Source organism: Lithobates pipiens, unplaced genomic scaffold (assembly GCF_037356315.1).
Source record: "Lithobates pipiens isolate NorthernLeopardFrog02 unplaced genomic scaffold, aLitPip1_a1.2 Scaffold_16, whole genome shotgun sequence".
Classification (NCBI taxonomy): Eukaryota; Metazoa; Chordata; class Amphibia; order Anura; family Ranidae; genus Lithobates; species Lithobates pipiens.
The window spans coordinates 640,134,227-640,152,372 of NW_027507748.1; the positions used below are offsets into that span (position 1 = coordinate 640,134,227).

At 42.2% G+C, this 18,146-nt stretch overlaps 1 protein-coding gene across 4 annotated transcripts in view; it reads left to right on the forward strand.

Annotated features, from left to right (window-relative positions):
• Positions 1-18,146, forward strand: part of FNDC3A (fibronectin type III domain containing 3A) — a 443,791-nt gene that overhangs the window by 256,752 nt on the left and 168,893 nt on the right. For 3 of the 4 annotated variants that reach the window (XM_077484274.1, XM_077484275.1, XM_077484276.1), the window contains one exon: positions 16,961-17,037. In XM_077484274.1, coding sequence (XP_077340400.1) covers positions 16,961-17,037 — 77 coding nt within the window. Of the gene's footprint in view, positions 1-12,831; positions 12,944-16,960; positions 17,038-18,146 lie in introns of those variants that run through there. The other variant, XM_077484277.1, reaches the window with a different exon arrangement.

Below are 18,146 nucleotides of genomic sequence, written 5' to 3' on the forward strand. Positions count from 1 at the left end.
ATCAAGCTCGCTTCCTTCAGTGGGGCCAAACTGGCTTATTCCTTTTAACTACTTTTGGGAGTTCCTTTTGCTGTTTGTTTGCGAGGGCTCCCGTAGTGGGTTGTATTCCTCCTATGATATTCATAACTTCAATCTCCCTGGTTCCAACATTTCTTTGTGTATTGATCCTGTTGAGCATTCAGTTGTACAGTGCTTCACAAGTTGCCTGAGGAAGCCATTGAATGGTGAAACATGTTGAGCTGAAACTACTGTAAACAAACTATTGCCCCCATAAATTTTTTCTATGATGGTTTTTCAAAATGATTGTTTTTAATTTGTGCATATTTACAATAAAACTTTAGTGATTTTAGGAAGTAAATGTTATATTGATTTGTTGGAACCTTAAAAACCCCATCCTTGTGTTTACAAATATTTTGTACATCTAAGTCTGCCCCCCTCCCAGACTCTACATGCTGCTGTCCAAATGTGCCCCCTGTGCTCCTTCATCCAGAGGGCATTCTAAAGCTGCGTACATGCAAGAAAGAAATCTGACAGATCCCTGTATCAGCAGAAGTAATGTTGATGCTGGGGATCTCTCCTGCTGAGACACACTGCCTTCTGACAGGGAGATTAAGTGTAAAAACATTTAAAAAGAAATATGTCAAAAGCCTTACCAGTTATCTCAGTAGGATACAAAATACTTATATGCAATAATACTTTTTTTTTCTGTATGACTCCATTCACAGTAGCGCAACTCCAAATTTGCATGATTTCCAGTACAACTTTGATCTGAAGCTACACTCTCTGGATCAAAGTCGCATCAATATAAAGCAGACATTTTTTCATAGTTGCTGCGACTTTAAGTTTCACCAATTTGAACAGCGGCCATTGAAAAGAATGGAATGCAACTTTTCATGCGACTGAGTTTCAAAGTCGCATGACAAGTCCCACAAGTGCGAATACAGCCCAAGTCAAGTAAATATATGTAGCACTGACCCCTGAAGGAGCGTCTGGTTTCATGAGGAAGCGGTGCATACTAGCATATTATGCCATTGCCTTACAGGGAATTTTTTTTTTTTTTTTAAAGGTTGCGGTTTACTACTGCTTTAAGTATCAGTTCACATATATGTGAATTGGGTGTGTTTTGAACCACATTTGATTTGCATGACATGTGAACCAAATAGGCTTTCTATGGAGCAGTTCGCATATGTTCAGGGCCGCAGTCCGTTTTTAAAGAGTCCTGTTTTCAGTCCTGTTTAGGTGCGATTTCAAGTACAAATTTGCACCTGAACCGGTGAACGAAACAAGACGTCACACGCCTTTTAAAAATTGCACTGAAACTGCGGCCGGACAGATGTGAACTTGTGTGGCTGTCAGCCGGCATGACCCTTTTCAGTCATGCCCCTTCAACAGAAAGAGAAACCTAGAGGCATCGGAGCGATAGGCTACTGCTACTGTCCGTCCAACTCCTGTGAGCAGGATCGGATTTCCCAGTAGGCATTGTAGGCATGTGCCTACAGGCGCCCTTCCTAGAGGGGTGTCCGTCTGTATGTGTATTATTTATTTTTTTAAACCTCGGCCGTGACCGCCCCGTATGCCTTCCCCTTTGGGGAGCAGGGGGTTGGGATAAGTATGTAGCAACATTGTTGTATGGCTAATATGTGTGTGTGTGTGTGTGTGTGTGTGTGTGTGTATGTGTGTATATGTGTGTAATATATAAAGTGCATTATATTGTGGCAGTGGGGAATTATAATGCACTAGCATTTATGTACTGTAATGGTGCATACATTTGTTTTGTGGCTGTGAGCTGATGCCTGCTGTGGTCATGCTGCAGCACTAGACAAAGGCACAGTGACATGACCACCCACCAATGCTGTAAATGGTACAGTGCCTTGCGAAAGTATTTGGCCCCCTTGAACTTTTCAACCTTTTGCCACATTTCAGGCTTCAAACATAAAGATATAAAATTTTTATTTTTTGTGAAGAATCACCAACAAGTGGGACACAATTGTGAAGTGGAACGAAATCTATTGGATTTTTGAAACTTTTTTAACTAATAAAAAAATGAAAAGTAGGGCGTGCAAAATTATTCGGCCCCCTTGCATTAATACTTTGTAGAGCCACCTTTTGCTGCGATTACAGCTGCAAGTCGCTTGGGGTATGTCTCTATCAGTTTTGCACATCGAGAGACTGAAATTCTTGCCCATTCTTCCTTGCAAAACAGCTCGAGCTCAGTGAGGTTGGATGAAGAGCGTTTGTGAACAGCAGTTTTCAGCTCTTTCCACAGATTCTCGATTGGATTCAGGTCTGGACTTTGACTTGGCCATTCTAACACCTGGATACGTTTATTTGTGAACCATTCCTTTGTAGATTTTGCTGTATGTTTGGGATCATTGTCTTGTTGGAAGATAAATCTCCGTCCCAGTTTCAGGTCTTTTGCAGACTCCAACAGGTTTTCATCCAGAATGGTCCTGTATTTGGCTGCATCCATCTTCCCCTCAATTTTAACCATCTTCCCTGTCCTGTGCTGAAGAAAAGCAGGCCCAAACCATGATGCTGCCACCACCATGTCTGACAGTGGGGATGGTGTGTTGAGGGTGATGAGCTGTGTTGCTTTTACACCAAACATATCGTTTTGCATTGTGGGCAAAAAGTTCAATTTTGGTTTCATCTGACCGGAGCACCTTCTTCCACATGTTTGGTGTGTCTTCCAAGTGGCTTGTGGCAAACTTTAGACAAGACTTTTTATGGATATCTTTGAGAAATGGCTTTCTTCTTGCCACTCTTCCATAAAGGCCAGATTTGTGCAGTGTACGACTGATTGTTGTCCTATGGACAGACTCTCCCACCTCAGCTGTAGTTCTCTGCAGTTCATCCAGAGTGATCATGGGCCTCTTGACTGCATCTCTGATCAGTCTTCTTGTCTGAGCTGAAAGTTTAGAGGGACGGCCAGGTCTTGGTAGATTTGCAGTGGTCTGATATGCCTTCCATTTCAAAATGATCGCTTGCACAGTGCTCCTTGGGATGTTTAAAGCTTGGGAAATATTTTTGTATCCAAATCCGGCTTTAAACTTCTCCACAACAGTATTACGGACCTGCCTGGTGTGTTCCTTGGTCTTCATGATGCTCTCTGCGCTTTCAACAGAACCCTGAGACTATCACAGAGCAGGTGCATTTATACAGAGACTTGATTACACACAGGTGGATTCTATTTATCACCATCAGTCATTTAGGACAACATTGGATCATTCAGAGATCCTCGCTGAACTTCTGGAGTGAGTTTGCTGCACTGAAAGTAAAGGGGCCGAATAATTTTGCATGCACCACTTTTCAGTTTTTTATTTGCTAAAAAAGTTTAAATTATGCAATAGATTTTGTTCCACTTCACAATTGTGTCCCACTTGTTGGTGATTCTTCACAAAAAATAAAAATTTTATATCTTTATGTTTGAAGCCTGAAATGTGGCAAAAGGTTGAAAAGTTCAAGGGGGCCGAATACTTACGCAAGGCACTGTAAATGCTTCAGAATTCTCCGCTTATAGTCTCCTGAGATGTAGATCCAGCCCTGCCTGTGAGGAGGGGTGTAGCCTACCGATCCTGTGTATTTCTATGGAGTGTGCATGAACGGATGCCTCCTTAGCACTCGGCTTGTTAAGGCGGTACCTTGAGAAGGGAAGAATGGATAGTGCCAGCAGGGAACTGCCAGAAGAGGAGGCAAGGGATCTTTCTGTGTAGTATTGTTGCATAGAGTAGGTAAGAGTTCCATCCTTTTGTATTTTAGACACAAAAAAAAATGATATCCTTTTGTTATCTCTTTAATTACATTTTTGCATTTACATCCAGATTATATTTTCTGGTAAAGGATCTTTCTCCATTACTGCTAAACAGAAACCACATTTTCTTTTGGCATGTAGAAGATCTAAATGAAGAAACTGATTGGTTGCTATGTCTAAAGCCCGGTACATATGATCCGAAGATCGGACGACAGGTCATCCGTTTTTTTGTTGTTGTTTTTTTTGCATGTGTAGCTGCTGAATTTTTCTGGGCTTACCGATTGCCTCCTCCAGCTCGTACTCGTTGTCCTTGTCTAGGGGTTTCCAGGGTTGATAACCCAGTAACTCTAGAGACCGATACTTGAATTCCTTGTTAGGCTTTTTATTTTGCATAAAACAGTTGAACAAACTCAGTCTCTAAGTTGGGAATAGAGGGTATCAGGGTAAAGTTTAGCTCAGGTGCTTGGAACTGGTGACTTCAATAAAAGTCTGTCTCTCTGTACACAATCCAGCTCCCAACTGGATTCTTTAGCTGTTGGATAAATCCTTAGGTTTGGGTTTAACAGCCAACAGGTAATTCTAGCTTTTCAAAGTCTCTCACACAGACTTGGTTGGAAACTTAGTTACAACTGGAAGGGTAGAAGGAACTTTTCTTACTGTACCAGAATCTTTCAGTTGGTCCAGCGATACTGTAAGAATTGTGGATTCAATCAATGTCCATGGCAGCTCAGCTTCCAGGCTCTTGCCGAGCAGCCAGCCTTGTGCGTGGCTCTCCTACTGAAGAGTCCTCCCCTGGTCGCATGTAGAGTTGCTGGGCCTCTCCAAACCCGAGACGGCACCGGAACACCTTAGAATCCTCCTTCGTTACTGCTCCTCGAACTAGCCAGTTCTGAGGCTCGGAAATGGATGGATCCGCACCCCAGGCCATGAGGGCCCCTGGGGGCTGGTCAGAAGGATCAGGACCAAGGAGTCTGCAACAACTTCTGGACCGGAACCCAGAACCATGTTACTTCGGCACCTTAAGGACCCTTTCCCGGATTACGCAGCGAGACAAACGCGCCCACTGATTGGCTCAGAGATAGAGATTGTTACAGAATGTGTCCAACCAGACTGCGTTCTAAAGCCTACCACAGGTGTACAACCCCACCTATGACAAGGCAGAACTTCTATACATCCCAGCCAAACTGATGCCAAAGCACAATTCAGCACAATTAGCCCCCAAACTCACTACAGTTTTGAGCAAAAACTAAATTTAAATGGCGCTACACATGCTAGTCGTATATCGAACATATGAAGAGCTTACTAAAGTTAACGAAAATTCTTCTACGACAGAATAAAAAATCGGAAGTGATGTCATGCGTTGTGGTGTATTTGTATTGTATTTTCGGAGGACAACTGTACTAATTAAATGAAAATCGTACTATCTGCTATCGTATGAGAATAATTTTCGTGCTTTTCCAACCGAACAACATCGGATGAACTGTCATGATAAGCTCTCGAAAGCTTTGTACTAATGATCTGATTATTGTACAATCGATTTGAAAGTGGTATTTTTCGTACGATTGCTTACCTCCCAACATTTTGAGATGGGAATGAGGGACACTTACTTGCAAATGTATGTAGGCATAGGGCACTCCCCCGACACACCCCCTTAAAGGAGAATTAATCCAAAAAAGGTTAATTAAATCCACAAGGACTTTTTTTTACCACTCCTATTCCTTTATATTTGCTTTTAAATTTACAAATGCAGCAATTTAGAAATTGGATGAAAGGTTTAGCACTGAGAAACAATTTTGAAAGATAAAAAGTGCATTTTAGATGCAACTATATAGATCAGACCAAAATGAGGGACAAATGAGGGACATTGCTCCAAATTGGGGACAGTTGGGAGCTATGCGGTTTTCGTATTGTGTGTACGGGCATTAAGACATTCTTTTTTTTTTTTTCCCTCACCACTATGAGTTCCTAAGCAAAAAGAAATGCAAATGCTCCTTGTTCACTGCTTATAGTCCCTGGAATTGGCAGTGAAATGCAAATCTCTCTTTCCATCTGATTTGAGTAATTCTGAAGTGATCCTTTTCACTGGCTGCATTCTGATCTTGTCAACCTAAAATACATCACAAAGGAGCAGCATGTGTAGAAGGAAAAGTACTGTGACTATTCCTGGCAGCCAAGACTATTGATCCACTGCAGTCTGTTAGCGTTGATTGGTTATGTGTCAACGTCAGCAGCAATCTCTATTGTTTCAGCAGGCTGTGGTCTTTGTATTTGATCCTGTCATTGCCTGCGTCAGTGATGCATATCATAGTCCATGTGATGTCAAAGTGTGGGTGTTCATTTAGGGAGAGCCAGTTCACCTAATGTGCTGCTGTAAAAAGCCAGCCCTGTTGCCTCTAAGGGAATAACAGCGAGTGATTCATCGCTGTTCACATTAGCCTGATGCTAAGTTTAGAACCATTCAGGAGCGGCACATCCGCATGGATTAGTATCTCCGTTTGCTTAATTGAGGGTGCCAAAACTGCTTCGCTAAATAAAGAGGATAGAGGGGCACATACATACAGTAAAAACATTGCTGGGTATAGTAAACATTTCCTTTCTAAATTTAAACATTTAAAGGTACATTTAAGTGAGAAATTAATAGACCATGGGATGTATAAAATAACACATCCTCCTTTTGTCAGGATTATAGTTTTCCTAGCATAGCGGTAGTGCATCATCCCACCCCATTATTTGTAATACAGTATAGTTCTTTCTAAACATAACATCTGTCTCCAAATATAGTAAACCAGTCTGAAGTCTCTTGGAGAACAAACATCACTTTCCCAGTTTATGAATGATTAAAGGGTGCAAAACAATGGGCGTTATTTACTAAAGGCAAATCCACTTTGCACTACACGTGCACTTGGAAGTAAAGTCGCTGTAGATCTGATGGGGATATGCAAGGAAAATAAACAGTATTTTAGCTTGCACATGATTGGATGATAAAAATCAGCAGAGCTTCCCCCCATTTCAGATCTACCCCTTAGATTCAGAGCGACTGCACTTCCAAGTGCACCTGCAGTGCAAAGTGGATTTACCTTTCGTAAATAACCCCCAATGTTTTTTACTTTCTGCTATAAAACATATTCAATAAAAAAAAAAATTAAATCTAATTTCTTCATAAATTTAGGTCAATATGTATTCTGCTATATATTTTTGGTAAAAGAAATCCCTAATATATGTTTGTTTTGCGCAAAATTTTTAGCATCTGCAAACTATGGTGTACATATACTGGAATTTTAATTTAATTTTTTTTTTTTTTTTTTTTTTACTAGTAATGGCGATCAGCTACTTAGAGAGGAACTGTGATATTGCAGCAGACAATTGGACACTGACACTTTTGATGCTTTTTTTGGGAACCAGTGACACAAATATAGTGATCAGTGCTAAAAATCTACACTGTCACTGTACTAATGACACAAATGCCTGAGAAGGGGCTAATATCTAGGGTGATCAAAAGGTTAAATGTGTGCCTGACCAGTGTTTTGGTGTACTGTGTGTGATGCTTTACTAGGGAAGAGATGGATTTTATTCCCTGCTTTGCAGGGAAATAAAATCCACAACTTCCCCGCTGACAGGACAGAGCTCTGCCTTTTTTACATAGGCAGGACTCTGTCCTGTGTGTATTGCCGACGATCAGCAGGTGCCGGCGGTCATCCATTGGCCAGTATCTGCTGATCGGCATCTGCTGTGTATATTCACAGCACGGCTAAATCGCCGCACCTAGCAGCACTTGTTGCTAGTCTTGCTACCATACATCTAAGCGATAAGGCAAATGGTTATAGTGATATTAACCACTTGCTTACTGGGCACCTAAACCCCCTTCCTGCCCAGACCAATTTGCAGCTTTTAGCACTGTCACTCTTTAAATGACAAATGCGCGGTCTTACTACACAGTACCAAAATAACATTTTTATCAGTTTTTTTTCCTACAAATAGTTTTCTTTTGGTGGTATTTGATCACCTCTGGGTTTTTAATTTTTTGTTAATTAAAAAAAAAAAATACTGAATAAAAAAATAAATACAAAACCATTTTATATTTTGCTAATACATTTTGCAAACAGGTATTTTTTCTTCTTCATTGATGTACGCTAATGAGGCTGCACTGATGGGCACCGATAGGCTGCACTGATGGGCACCGATAGGCTGCACTGATGGGCACCGATAGGCTGCACTGATGGGCACCGATAGGCTGCACTGATGGGCACCGATAGGCTGCACTGGTGTGGGCACCGATAGGCTGCACTGGTGGGCACTGAGAGGTGGTACTGATGGGCATTGATAGGTGGCACTGGGCAGTTATGGGCACTGATCAGCACTGCTAGGTGGCACTGATTGGCACCACTGATAGACATTGATAGGTGGCACTTGTGGGCACTGATAGGTGGCACTGATTGCTGCCACTTAAGTAACGTGGGCACTGATTTCTGGCACTGGCAGGAGTTACTGGTATAATATATTGTTCCTCTTTGGTATCGATGTCCCTGCAAACTGAAGCCGGGGATTGGCTTTGTTTCTCCTCACGCGGTCAGCATGAGAAGAAAAAGAAAACGATTACCGATCCTCTGTTTACATCACGTGATCAGCTGTGATTGGCTGACAGCTGATCACGTGGTAAGGGGCCGGGATCGGCCCCTTACTTGGATATGTGATCACCCGAATCTCATTGAGGCTGCAAAGGGGAGGACGTCAATAGATGTACTCCCGGCAGAGCAGATCCGCGCTGCAGCCATCATTCGGCTATAGCGCGGATCTGAAGGAGTTCAAGTAAAATAAAAAATAAAAAAAGAAACATGTAATACTTACCTGCTCTGTACAAAACCTCTGTACAGAGCTGCTACAGTGGTTTTCGGACCCCCTCCTTACTGCCGAGTGCCCCCAAAGGGAAACGGCTTGCAATGGGGACCCCCGAGCCGCTGATCTGTGGGTCCTTTTACACACAGAGCCGTTGCTCAGCTCTCGCCTCCTCTCTCTCCTCATTGGCTCTCTGGCTGTGAGGAAGGGGAGACCCCGGAGAGCTGAGGCTCTTGTGCACATCTAGCATCATATTTCTGCATGCATACACATACTAGGGCCAAGTTAGAGAAGAGCCGGTTTGCGTACCAGCATGTGTTTGGGGTGTGGGAGGAAGTCCAAGTACCCGGAGGCAAACCATGAAAACGCATAGGAAGTTATTTACTAAAACTGGAGAGTGCCAAATCTGGTGCCGCTTTGCATAGAAACCAATCAGCTTGCAGGTTTTATTTCTCCCAAGTAGAATGCACTGGGATGGATGTGCTTCCATGCCTAGCGTGGTCAGTTTGAAATGGGAAAGCCAGAAGAGTGGCCCGGATCACTAGGTATTTCACACAAAGAAAGCAATACAAAGAGAACATAATGCTTTTTAATTCAAGTACATGGTAGCACATAGTAGAAATGTTAAATGTTGGAGTAAAATACACACGTGCATGGTCTAATTAAAAAAAAGAAAGAAAAAAAGTAATAATAATTGAAAATGAGGAGTTAATGTCACTAAGTGCAGCCAGGTTGTAGATCAGACCGTTTCATCAACTGCTTCAGTTGAAATGATTGTATAGAATGATCATTTCCATGCAGGGTATCTGCTGCATTGTACTTTAGGTGATCTCACAGCAGGGCTTGATAAATTTGCTTTGAATCTAGGAGACAGCTAAAAAAATAGGAGCCAGTTTGTGAACGTGTAACGCAATCAAAGTTGTCATGCGTATGCACCCCAATGCATGCATTTATGTTTGTGCGTATATGTGGGTGTGGGGGCCTCAAAATCTTGGGTGCTTGGGTGTAACTTCATTTTTTTACAATTGACATTTTTTTTTCCATCGCATAGGGGACAAAAAGTCCCTTACGTGATATTTTGGGGACAGGTTCCCTGCGGACCTTGTATGTCTCCCCTGTGCTCCGCTGAGTGTAATGCAGTGCAGATCACTCTGCATGACCTTTTTTGTTGGCCGGGGAAATTGTCAATGGGGACCCGGAAGTGACGTCATACACATTGCTTGCGTGTCAGGAACAAGATGTGGTGGAGAGATCCTCTATACCCTGCGGTGCCCGCTATACCGGTCCTGGGTCTGCAGGTGGGCAAGCAGAGCCAGGGATACATAGCGGGGGGGAGGCGCACTTTGCCTGTGTGTGTGGAAGCAGTCAAGCTGCAGCTGTAACTGATTGGTGAAGGAGGCTTCTACAATTAATGTTGGCAGGAGACAGCTGTTCCAAAAGGAAGCTGTGACACAGGGTGATAATGGCTAGGCGGGGGCACTGTGACATTGTAGTGTGTATAGTGAGTCTTCTTTTCCGATCTTTGCAGATGTTACCAACTAGTCTGTAGTTCAAGGGTCTCCTTGATTGGATAGTTCCTTACTGTAGGTCCTCATATTACATATTTTTTGGTAAATCTAAGGTTGATTGTACAGAGATTGTGTGGTCAGATTGTAATGTGTATGGTTAGCCTAGTATAAGAATATATTACTGTTAAAGAGGGGAATGTATTACTATTGTAATTAAAAACCGAAAAGGTACTATTCCCCCATTAACTCCCAGATTTTAGCAAATGCATTGTATGTTCTGTATGACATTTGCTTTTACAGCATAAACGTAAATCACTTGCATAAGCAAGCGCAGAGTCATTTAGCATTTGAATGATTGCAAACCTATGAGATTGTTGGCTTTGTGCTGATTGGCTCTGCGCAAATCTGACTTCATCCTAACAATATTAAGGTGGATGTAAACCTGATTCATGAAATTTGACTTAAGCACATATATCTGTCATGTTTTCTTATCTCTCCCCAAAGCCCTAAGTTCCGTGTGTTTCTGCTGTTCTATTCCTTATCATCATGATAACTTTTAACATGTTCTCTGACATGTGAGATCAAACCAACCTGAGATTTGTGTCGGCTGGGTGCTATAAATAGATTATCAGAGAGCTGGTCTATTCACAGCACAGCTCTGCACATTCTTTCCTTCCTTTGCCTAGGTGGCGGGGGCTTTCCTCCAATCAGCTGTCAGTGTATGCCAAGAATCCACACCCAGTAAAGAAACGGAAAGAAAAAAAAATCTCTAACACAATGTGCACTTTCTAAAGATATAAGATAAGCAGACATACATGTAAAACTTATGTAGGGAGATTTGTTTTATCTGTGTATCATCTGAGGCTGTTCACTTCGCTGGGTATATGTGAGGGATACATTCAATTTAATTGAATGTTTTAGGTCCTTTTTCACACGGATGTTCTGATCCGGTCTGCCTGTCCATTTTTCAGGCAGATCCGATCAGAACCTTAATTTTTTTTTCTCTGAAGCGGCAGTTTTAAATGGACATCTGTCTGTTTACACCCGCCTACATACAATCCGATCCCCTTTGGTCCATCGCATCGGATGGCAGTCGGGTGTAAGTGCTTACATCCGGTCACCCATAGAAGAGAGCGGGCTGTGTCTGTAGTCGCTCTTCATGAGTGGTGTGGACACAGACCTGTCATCCGCCTGATCCGCCTGATCAGTGAGGATCTGTGGATAGATCTCCTGCTGAGCAAGCGGATCGGAGCCGCAGTCTGCCCCGTGCGAAAAGGAGCCTTACACAAATCGATTATGTTTTTATTGGGTGTGTTGTGATGTTATTTGCTGATAGCAGATTTACGAAAACTACGCTATTGTGTGGCCCTAACGATTGACTTCTATCGAACAGCCATTGTAAAAGAATGTCTTGATCAGCAGCTGCAGGCATAGGGTTGCAGCTGATGATCAGTTTATTCTGAAAGGGGAAACTCCCTACAGTCAGATTACATTGTTTGGCATGTGGCTAGGGTAATAAATCCTTTTTTTTTTTTTTTTTTTTTTTTTTTTAGCCCGCTTGGCTGAATGAAAAAAACATTCATCTATGACCAGCAAAAGTACTGTAGCTCCCACCTTCTGAATTTGTTAAAGTAGAACTGAAGGCAATATTAGAGCGGAGAGGTTTAGAATGCTAGTAAGGCCCCTTTCACACTGCTCTGTAGCATAATCGCGATAAAAATCCATGTGCAGTTTTACCGCGACATTGCTGTTTCAGATGCATTTCCTGTGCGTTTCTGTTGCATTTTTAAGTCTCCTGCACCTGTGAAAAATGGACATGTGACTTGAAAGCGCACCAAAAATGCAAATCGCGGGTGTGTTTTTACGGCGATTTCCATTCATTTGGGAAGCTGTGTTTTTTGGTGCGCTTTTCAAAATCTCACCAAAGATGCAGCATTTGGGACTTTTCAAAGCGCATCGTACCCACAGCATAGTGGTGTGAAAAGTTCTATAGGATTAAAAGGGAAACATTTTTCCTGCGTTTTCTTGCATGGTAAAAACACAGGAAAAATGTATCACTGTGAAAGGGCCCTAAGGTTTTTTTTGTTTTGTTTTTTTTTTGCCCTCAATAGGGAGATTCACTCTCTCCATGTATCCTGGTTTCCCTTTTTCACTAAAACTGGGACATCTTTCAGTGGGGACATGAGCTGTAGTGACCCTGATGATTAGCAGGGGTTTCCCTCACTTCCTTTTATGGAAATGGGACAGGAAGTGAAGGCAAATCTCCCAAAGGGATCACAGATGGCAATTAAAAATCTGACATTCCTTTATTCTCTCCAAAATGAAGGAAGAAGATCTGTCTTCAGATTTGTTTTAAATCCCAACTTTAAAAAATAAATAAAAATGTTGGATGATTTTACAACCTCAAATATGTTTTATTATTCATAATTGAATGATTTCCTAAGTGATGTTACTATGTGGCGGATGTTTATTCTTCTAGAATAGGTTGGTAAACAGAGGGAAATCTGATTATTGGCTCTACTACAAACTTTCTTTTTCCTATTTTTATAGCTTCTTATTCTTATTGTTTTATTGTTTTTTTGTTTTGTTTTTGTTTTGCTAATATCAATATGTAAATTGTCGGTAGCCTGCTCTATATAGGATTACTGTATAGAGTATATTCAGCTACTAAGGTGTTTTCCTGCACTGTACACACTCTACTCCTGTTCACCCTTTACAGAGTGTCATGTGACCTGGTCATGTGGTACACTGGCTCCCTTCCCTTTATTCAGCCTTGCCTGCTAGCGTGTGCCCTGCATTTCCTGGACCTGTGCTGTTTTGCTACAGCTGTTTACAGCTACAAACATGAGTGGTAAGGACAGAATCAGGATATTTAAATACACAAGTATCTAGCAATCACATGTCTGAATGATCAGAAAACTACTGCATAGGCATGACAACTGCTTGCTTCATTGCACAGCTTCCATATGTTAGCAGGGGTATGGAGCCCCTGCCTTGTATGTATAGTATTTTCCTTTTTGTGCTGGTGATCCTATAGGATGTCTGCACCTGTGGATGGGACTATCTGGTAAGTACAAGCAAGGTGCTTTGAAAACGCAGACACCAGCTGTTAGCGAATGATCAGTAGTCATCACTGGTGTAGGGTTTGCTGCTGACTGCTGCTTGCATTGTACTGATCTTCTGACTCACTCATCCGATTGCTGAATCACCCAGCCCTTCACTGATGTGCGCTTAAAGAGGAAAATGACATTGTTTCCATCTTGTCTGCAGTGCAGAGTTAACAAATCCAGCTAAATGTCAGGTCTCACCCCTGGGTACTGCAAGGTAGCAGTTTAGCCGTCACCATGACAGATGCCATAACCCTTTCAGCGCTGTAGGGAGTTCGCCAGACACTATTTCCTGTATATTCGCTGCATATTCCGATTAGCACATGCACTCCATGGTTTGTAATGTATTTGAGATGTGTAATTTATTTTGGTGGTCATGGTTTTTTTATCTTCTGTCATTCATTATCATGATGATTTTTGTATACAGATTTGTACATTAAGCTTGTACAGGATGTGTGTGTATAAAAGACAGCCAGTCACTATACCTTTTCAGCTGCTGAGATAAAATCAGATGTCCATATAGTGACTGCATTGATTTACAGAGGAACACTAAAGAGTAATCGCTGTGCAGCAAACTAGCCATAAACTTTAATCTGTGTATAAACACAAATTATTTTCCTTTAATCAATATGTGTGTGTGGAGCAACCTCCTGCTGCCGCTTATGTTTTCTGACAGCCACAGTTGGCCTCGGTCAAAATAACTGAACCGCAGCTGCATCTAAATGGATGCAGCTGCTGTTCAGTCAACAATTTTCCACTCTGCTCCTTAAAAATGTTCAATCAAAGGATGCAAATTTCAACCAATTGTCCAACCTGCATACATAATCTAGTGACCCTCAGCAAAAGAAGATCTGCAGAGTGGCACGCAACCCCGCAAGCACAGCTTGGCTGAGCCTGCAATATTGGCCGGATGGTACAACGGAAATTAGCGCCCTTGGGTGGAACATTCGTAAGCGGGGCACCCGAGAGTTGTAGGACCTGGGTCCCATAGACAGATCTTTATACCATCTAGCGGGAAGTGGCAACCGTCGTGTCAGGGGTAGTTTCAGCTGGAAGCGCAGCCTGCATATGTGAAGCCCAAATATGTCTGCCCTCCTGTTTATGTATATTTAAAAGAATACACAGAAACAAGGTTTTAAAAAATGAAAGCCAAAGTTCAGCCAATTTTATTTTTTTGTATTGTTTTTCTGTATAGAAAGGGGTTAGGAAAAGATCCAATGTCAGATTTGTACTGCTATCGGTAGCCCATTAGGGACAGTTCTTACTTTCTGGTTTCAATTCTCTGTCACTGCCCAGGAATGAGCATGCTGCAAATAAAGTCTAAGCAAATTTTGAAACCAGTATCTGGGTACATCATGTTCTGAAAAGGAACATGTATATCAATTCTGAAACTATTGAAGCCAATGGACCAGCATGACAGGCAGGCAACTTACAATTTCAAACTGAGAAAATGGTAATGGCAGCCTATATGTTCCTTTTCTGAAAGGTTACCTTTAATCTGTCAGTCTTTGTTTGGTTTCAGTGCGTAAAATATGGTGGTAAATTTTGTTGTATATCTGCTATGTGGGTGATTTTCCTGCAACTTGCGGAGAATGAAAACAAATTTACAGACTTCGCTAATAACTAAAAAGTTTGTTTTAATCAAAAAAAGCCAGAAAGTTGTCTTGTTTTTGGGTAGGGGGCATCTGTTAAAATAAAAAAAGGCATCAACTGCAATCTGCATATACCTGGCATACTAGATATTACGGATCTTTGGTTTTCCAGTTCTGGTCTACTTTGAAGAAATCTTTTTAAAGTAGAAGTAAACTTCCATCGATTGTTTGTCCCTATAGGTAAGCCTATAATAAGGCTTACCTATAGGTACTGTAAATATTTCCTAAACATGCACTGTTTCGGAGATCGTTTCTGTATATGCAGCCGATGATGTCATTGACGCATGCGCTCTGAAGGAGCGGCCACCCAATGCCGTTTCTTCAGAGCCCTGTGCTGTGACCGGCGCCACATGCGTGGGAGTGATGTCACACAGCCGGAGTCCCCAGACCTGGAAGGAAGACGAGTGAAGATGGATGCGGCCTCCAGCGGTGACAACGAGGGCTTCAATTGCAGGTAAGTTTCACATAATGTGCTAGTATGCATTACACTTTATACCTTTTACTTTGCGGGTCTTTTACTTTTACTTTTTTAAGGTCTTTTATAAATTCAAAGAGACGAGTCATCAGGAAATAATTTTCAGGTTGCTTACATACATAAATGTTTAAAATTCGCACTTGGGCTAGGTTCACACAGCTTTGATCCAATTTTGATCCCCAGTACAATCTTGCAGTGCAACTTTGTTGCAACTTGGATAAGGTTTTGTATATTCTATGGGGCCCAAAATCAAGTGGAAATCGCATGAAAGTAGTACAGGAACCTTTTCAAAATCACATCATGCGGAGTTGAATTGATGTAAATGGGAATCCATGAAAACAATGTGATTTCTATTATCATGCCGTTCCGTGCGACTTAAGTTGCGTCTGAAATCGCACTATTATGAACAGCCTTACTGATGCTCCCCTGCAACAGCAAATCCTTATGTCTTTTGTCAGTAATAACCTTGTCATTTTCCTTAATCTCACACACTTTTAGGAGTGCCAAAGGCTTTCTGTAGTAGGCCATGTATTGGTACTGACCTTACCAAGGTGTCTGACTGCTACCTGTAAAGCCTGGCTGCTGTGTCGGGGAGGGGGGCGCGGAGCAGAGTGCCTGCACATTATGAATTTCAATGCTCTGCACAGGCAGAGAAAACCCAGTTAAGCTGGCCATATGTAGATATACATGGATTGAAATTCAGCCAGTTCAGCAGGGACTGGCCTGATTTCAATTCATGAATGTCAATCTACCGATCAATGTCTGTCCAACCACCCTGTCAGGTTTTTACCGATCGATCAGTCGCACTGGCTAGCAGCACTGATCAGTGTATTCTGATGCCAGGAAAGTCTCTCCACTGTCAGAATTTAGTAACTCAGTGGGAAGGATTCCTCCAGCCACATTTAGACCCCTTTCACACTGAGGCAATTTTCAGGCGGTTTAGCTCTAGAAATAGTACCTGTAAAGCACCTGAAAACTGCCTCCCATGCCACCCGAATTTGAAAGCCCGAGTGCTTTCACACTTGGGTGATGCGCTTGCCAGACGTTAGAAAAAGTCCTGCTAGCAGCATCTTTGGGGCGGTTTGAGAGCTCTGTATACAGCACTCCCAAAACACCCTGCACATTGAAATGAATAGGCAGCGATTCCGAAGCACCGCGACATGGGTGTTTTTTTAACACCGTCTTCTGCAAGGAAGACATCATTAAAGTGATATGAAATTCTATTCAAGTATGTATATTTTAACTTGCCATGTCTACTCAACTGCAAATGTAAAGTACGTCTTCCAATGGCATCTAGATTATGTTGGCTTATCCAGCATCATAATCTATCTTCAAAATCAAAATGTTCTTACAAATTTGTATGTGCCATTGTACCAATTACCATATTACTGATGTTACTAATGCATACCTGTTAATGACATGAAACATAAACTTGAAAAAATTAACAAAACAAAAAAAGTAATTTCAGTCATTGGAATGTGCTTTGGTGATACTTGATTGTGCTGGATGCTGATTACTGACAGTGACTATCTTTTATCACACATGATTTCAGGTTATGTCCTGTATATTAGAGGCTTTGGTTTATCATTCTGCCTATTCTTCTGATTTCGTTTTTTATTCCTGTTTTTCTGTAGGTCCCGCTCAGGTCCCCATGATGTCCCCAAATGGTTCAGTCCCCCCAATCTATGTGCCTCCAGGTTATGCTCAGCAGGTAAGTACATACTAGCTATTCGCACATACACACTGCCATGCTCTACTGCCCTTTTAGGCACAGCATATTTGAGGGCTCTGAATAAGATGCACTGCTGAAACAAACTTGTATCTGTGGGCTCACACACACACCAGTGTTTTGGCCCCTGTGCATAAACTTGACATTTTTGGCACCTGGTAGGCACAGATGCAGCAGCCAACCCCACTTCCAGCAGCCTGTCAAAATCTATGGCCGGCTGAAATACTCCACAGCTGGACATTGAATGAAACGGTACTCGCGCTTACGGCCATATGTCTTCAGAGACGTATGCACAGTACAGCGTCCAGATTTTTACAGGCTTCTGGCAGAGAGACAGTGTGCTGCCTCTGTGCCTCCTAGGTGCCCAAAAATGCCAGAATTTGATGCAGATAGGTCAAATTGTCAGTGTACATGTAGTCTTGTGCCTCCTACACACAGTCAGATTTCACGACGGAAAATGTTTGATGGGGAGCCTTTCGTCGGAAATTCCGACCCTCTGTAGGCTCCATCAGACAGTTTCCATCGGAATTTCCATCGCACAAAATTTGAGATCCGGTTCTCAAACTTTCCGATAACAAAATCTGTTTGCGCAAATTCCGATCATGTGTACACAATTCCGACGCACAAAGTGGCACGCATGCTTGGAATCAAGCAGAAGACCAGCACTGGCTATTGAACTTCTCGGCTCGTCGTACCTGTTGTACATCACCGCGTTCTTGACGTTCGGAATTTCTGACCAACTTTGTGTGACTGCGTTTATGCAAGACAAATTTGAGCCAACATCCGTCGGAAATAAAACATGGGATTTTGTTGTCGGAATGTCCGATCGCGTGTACGCGGCATTAGAGACACTGCTGTTAGAGATGCAACCTATGATGCTGCATTGACATTAAAGAGTTCAATATGGTGCAGTTATTGGAAAGACTGCAAGTTAAGCTGGCCATAGACTGTTTGAATCTTGGCCAAATCAGCAGGGACCAGCCGAGATTCAAACCATGTACGAACAGGCTGAATGTACCCAAGTTGATTGATCGATCAACTTTGGTACAACCAGCCCACCAGATTTTATATTTGATTATTGTTATTGGCTG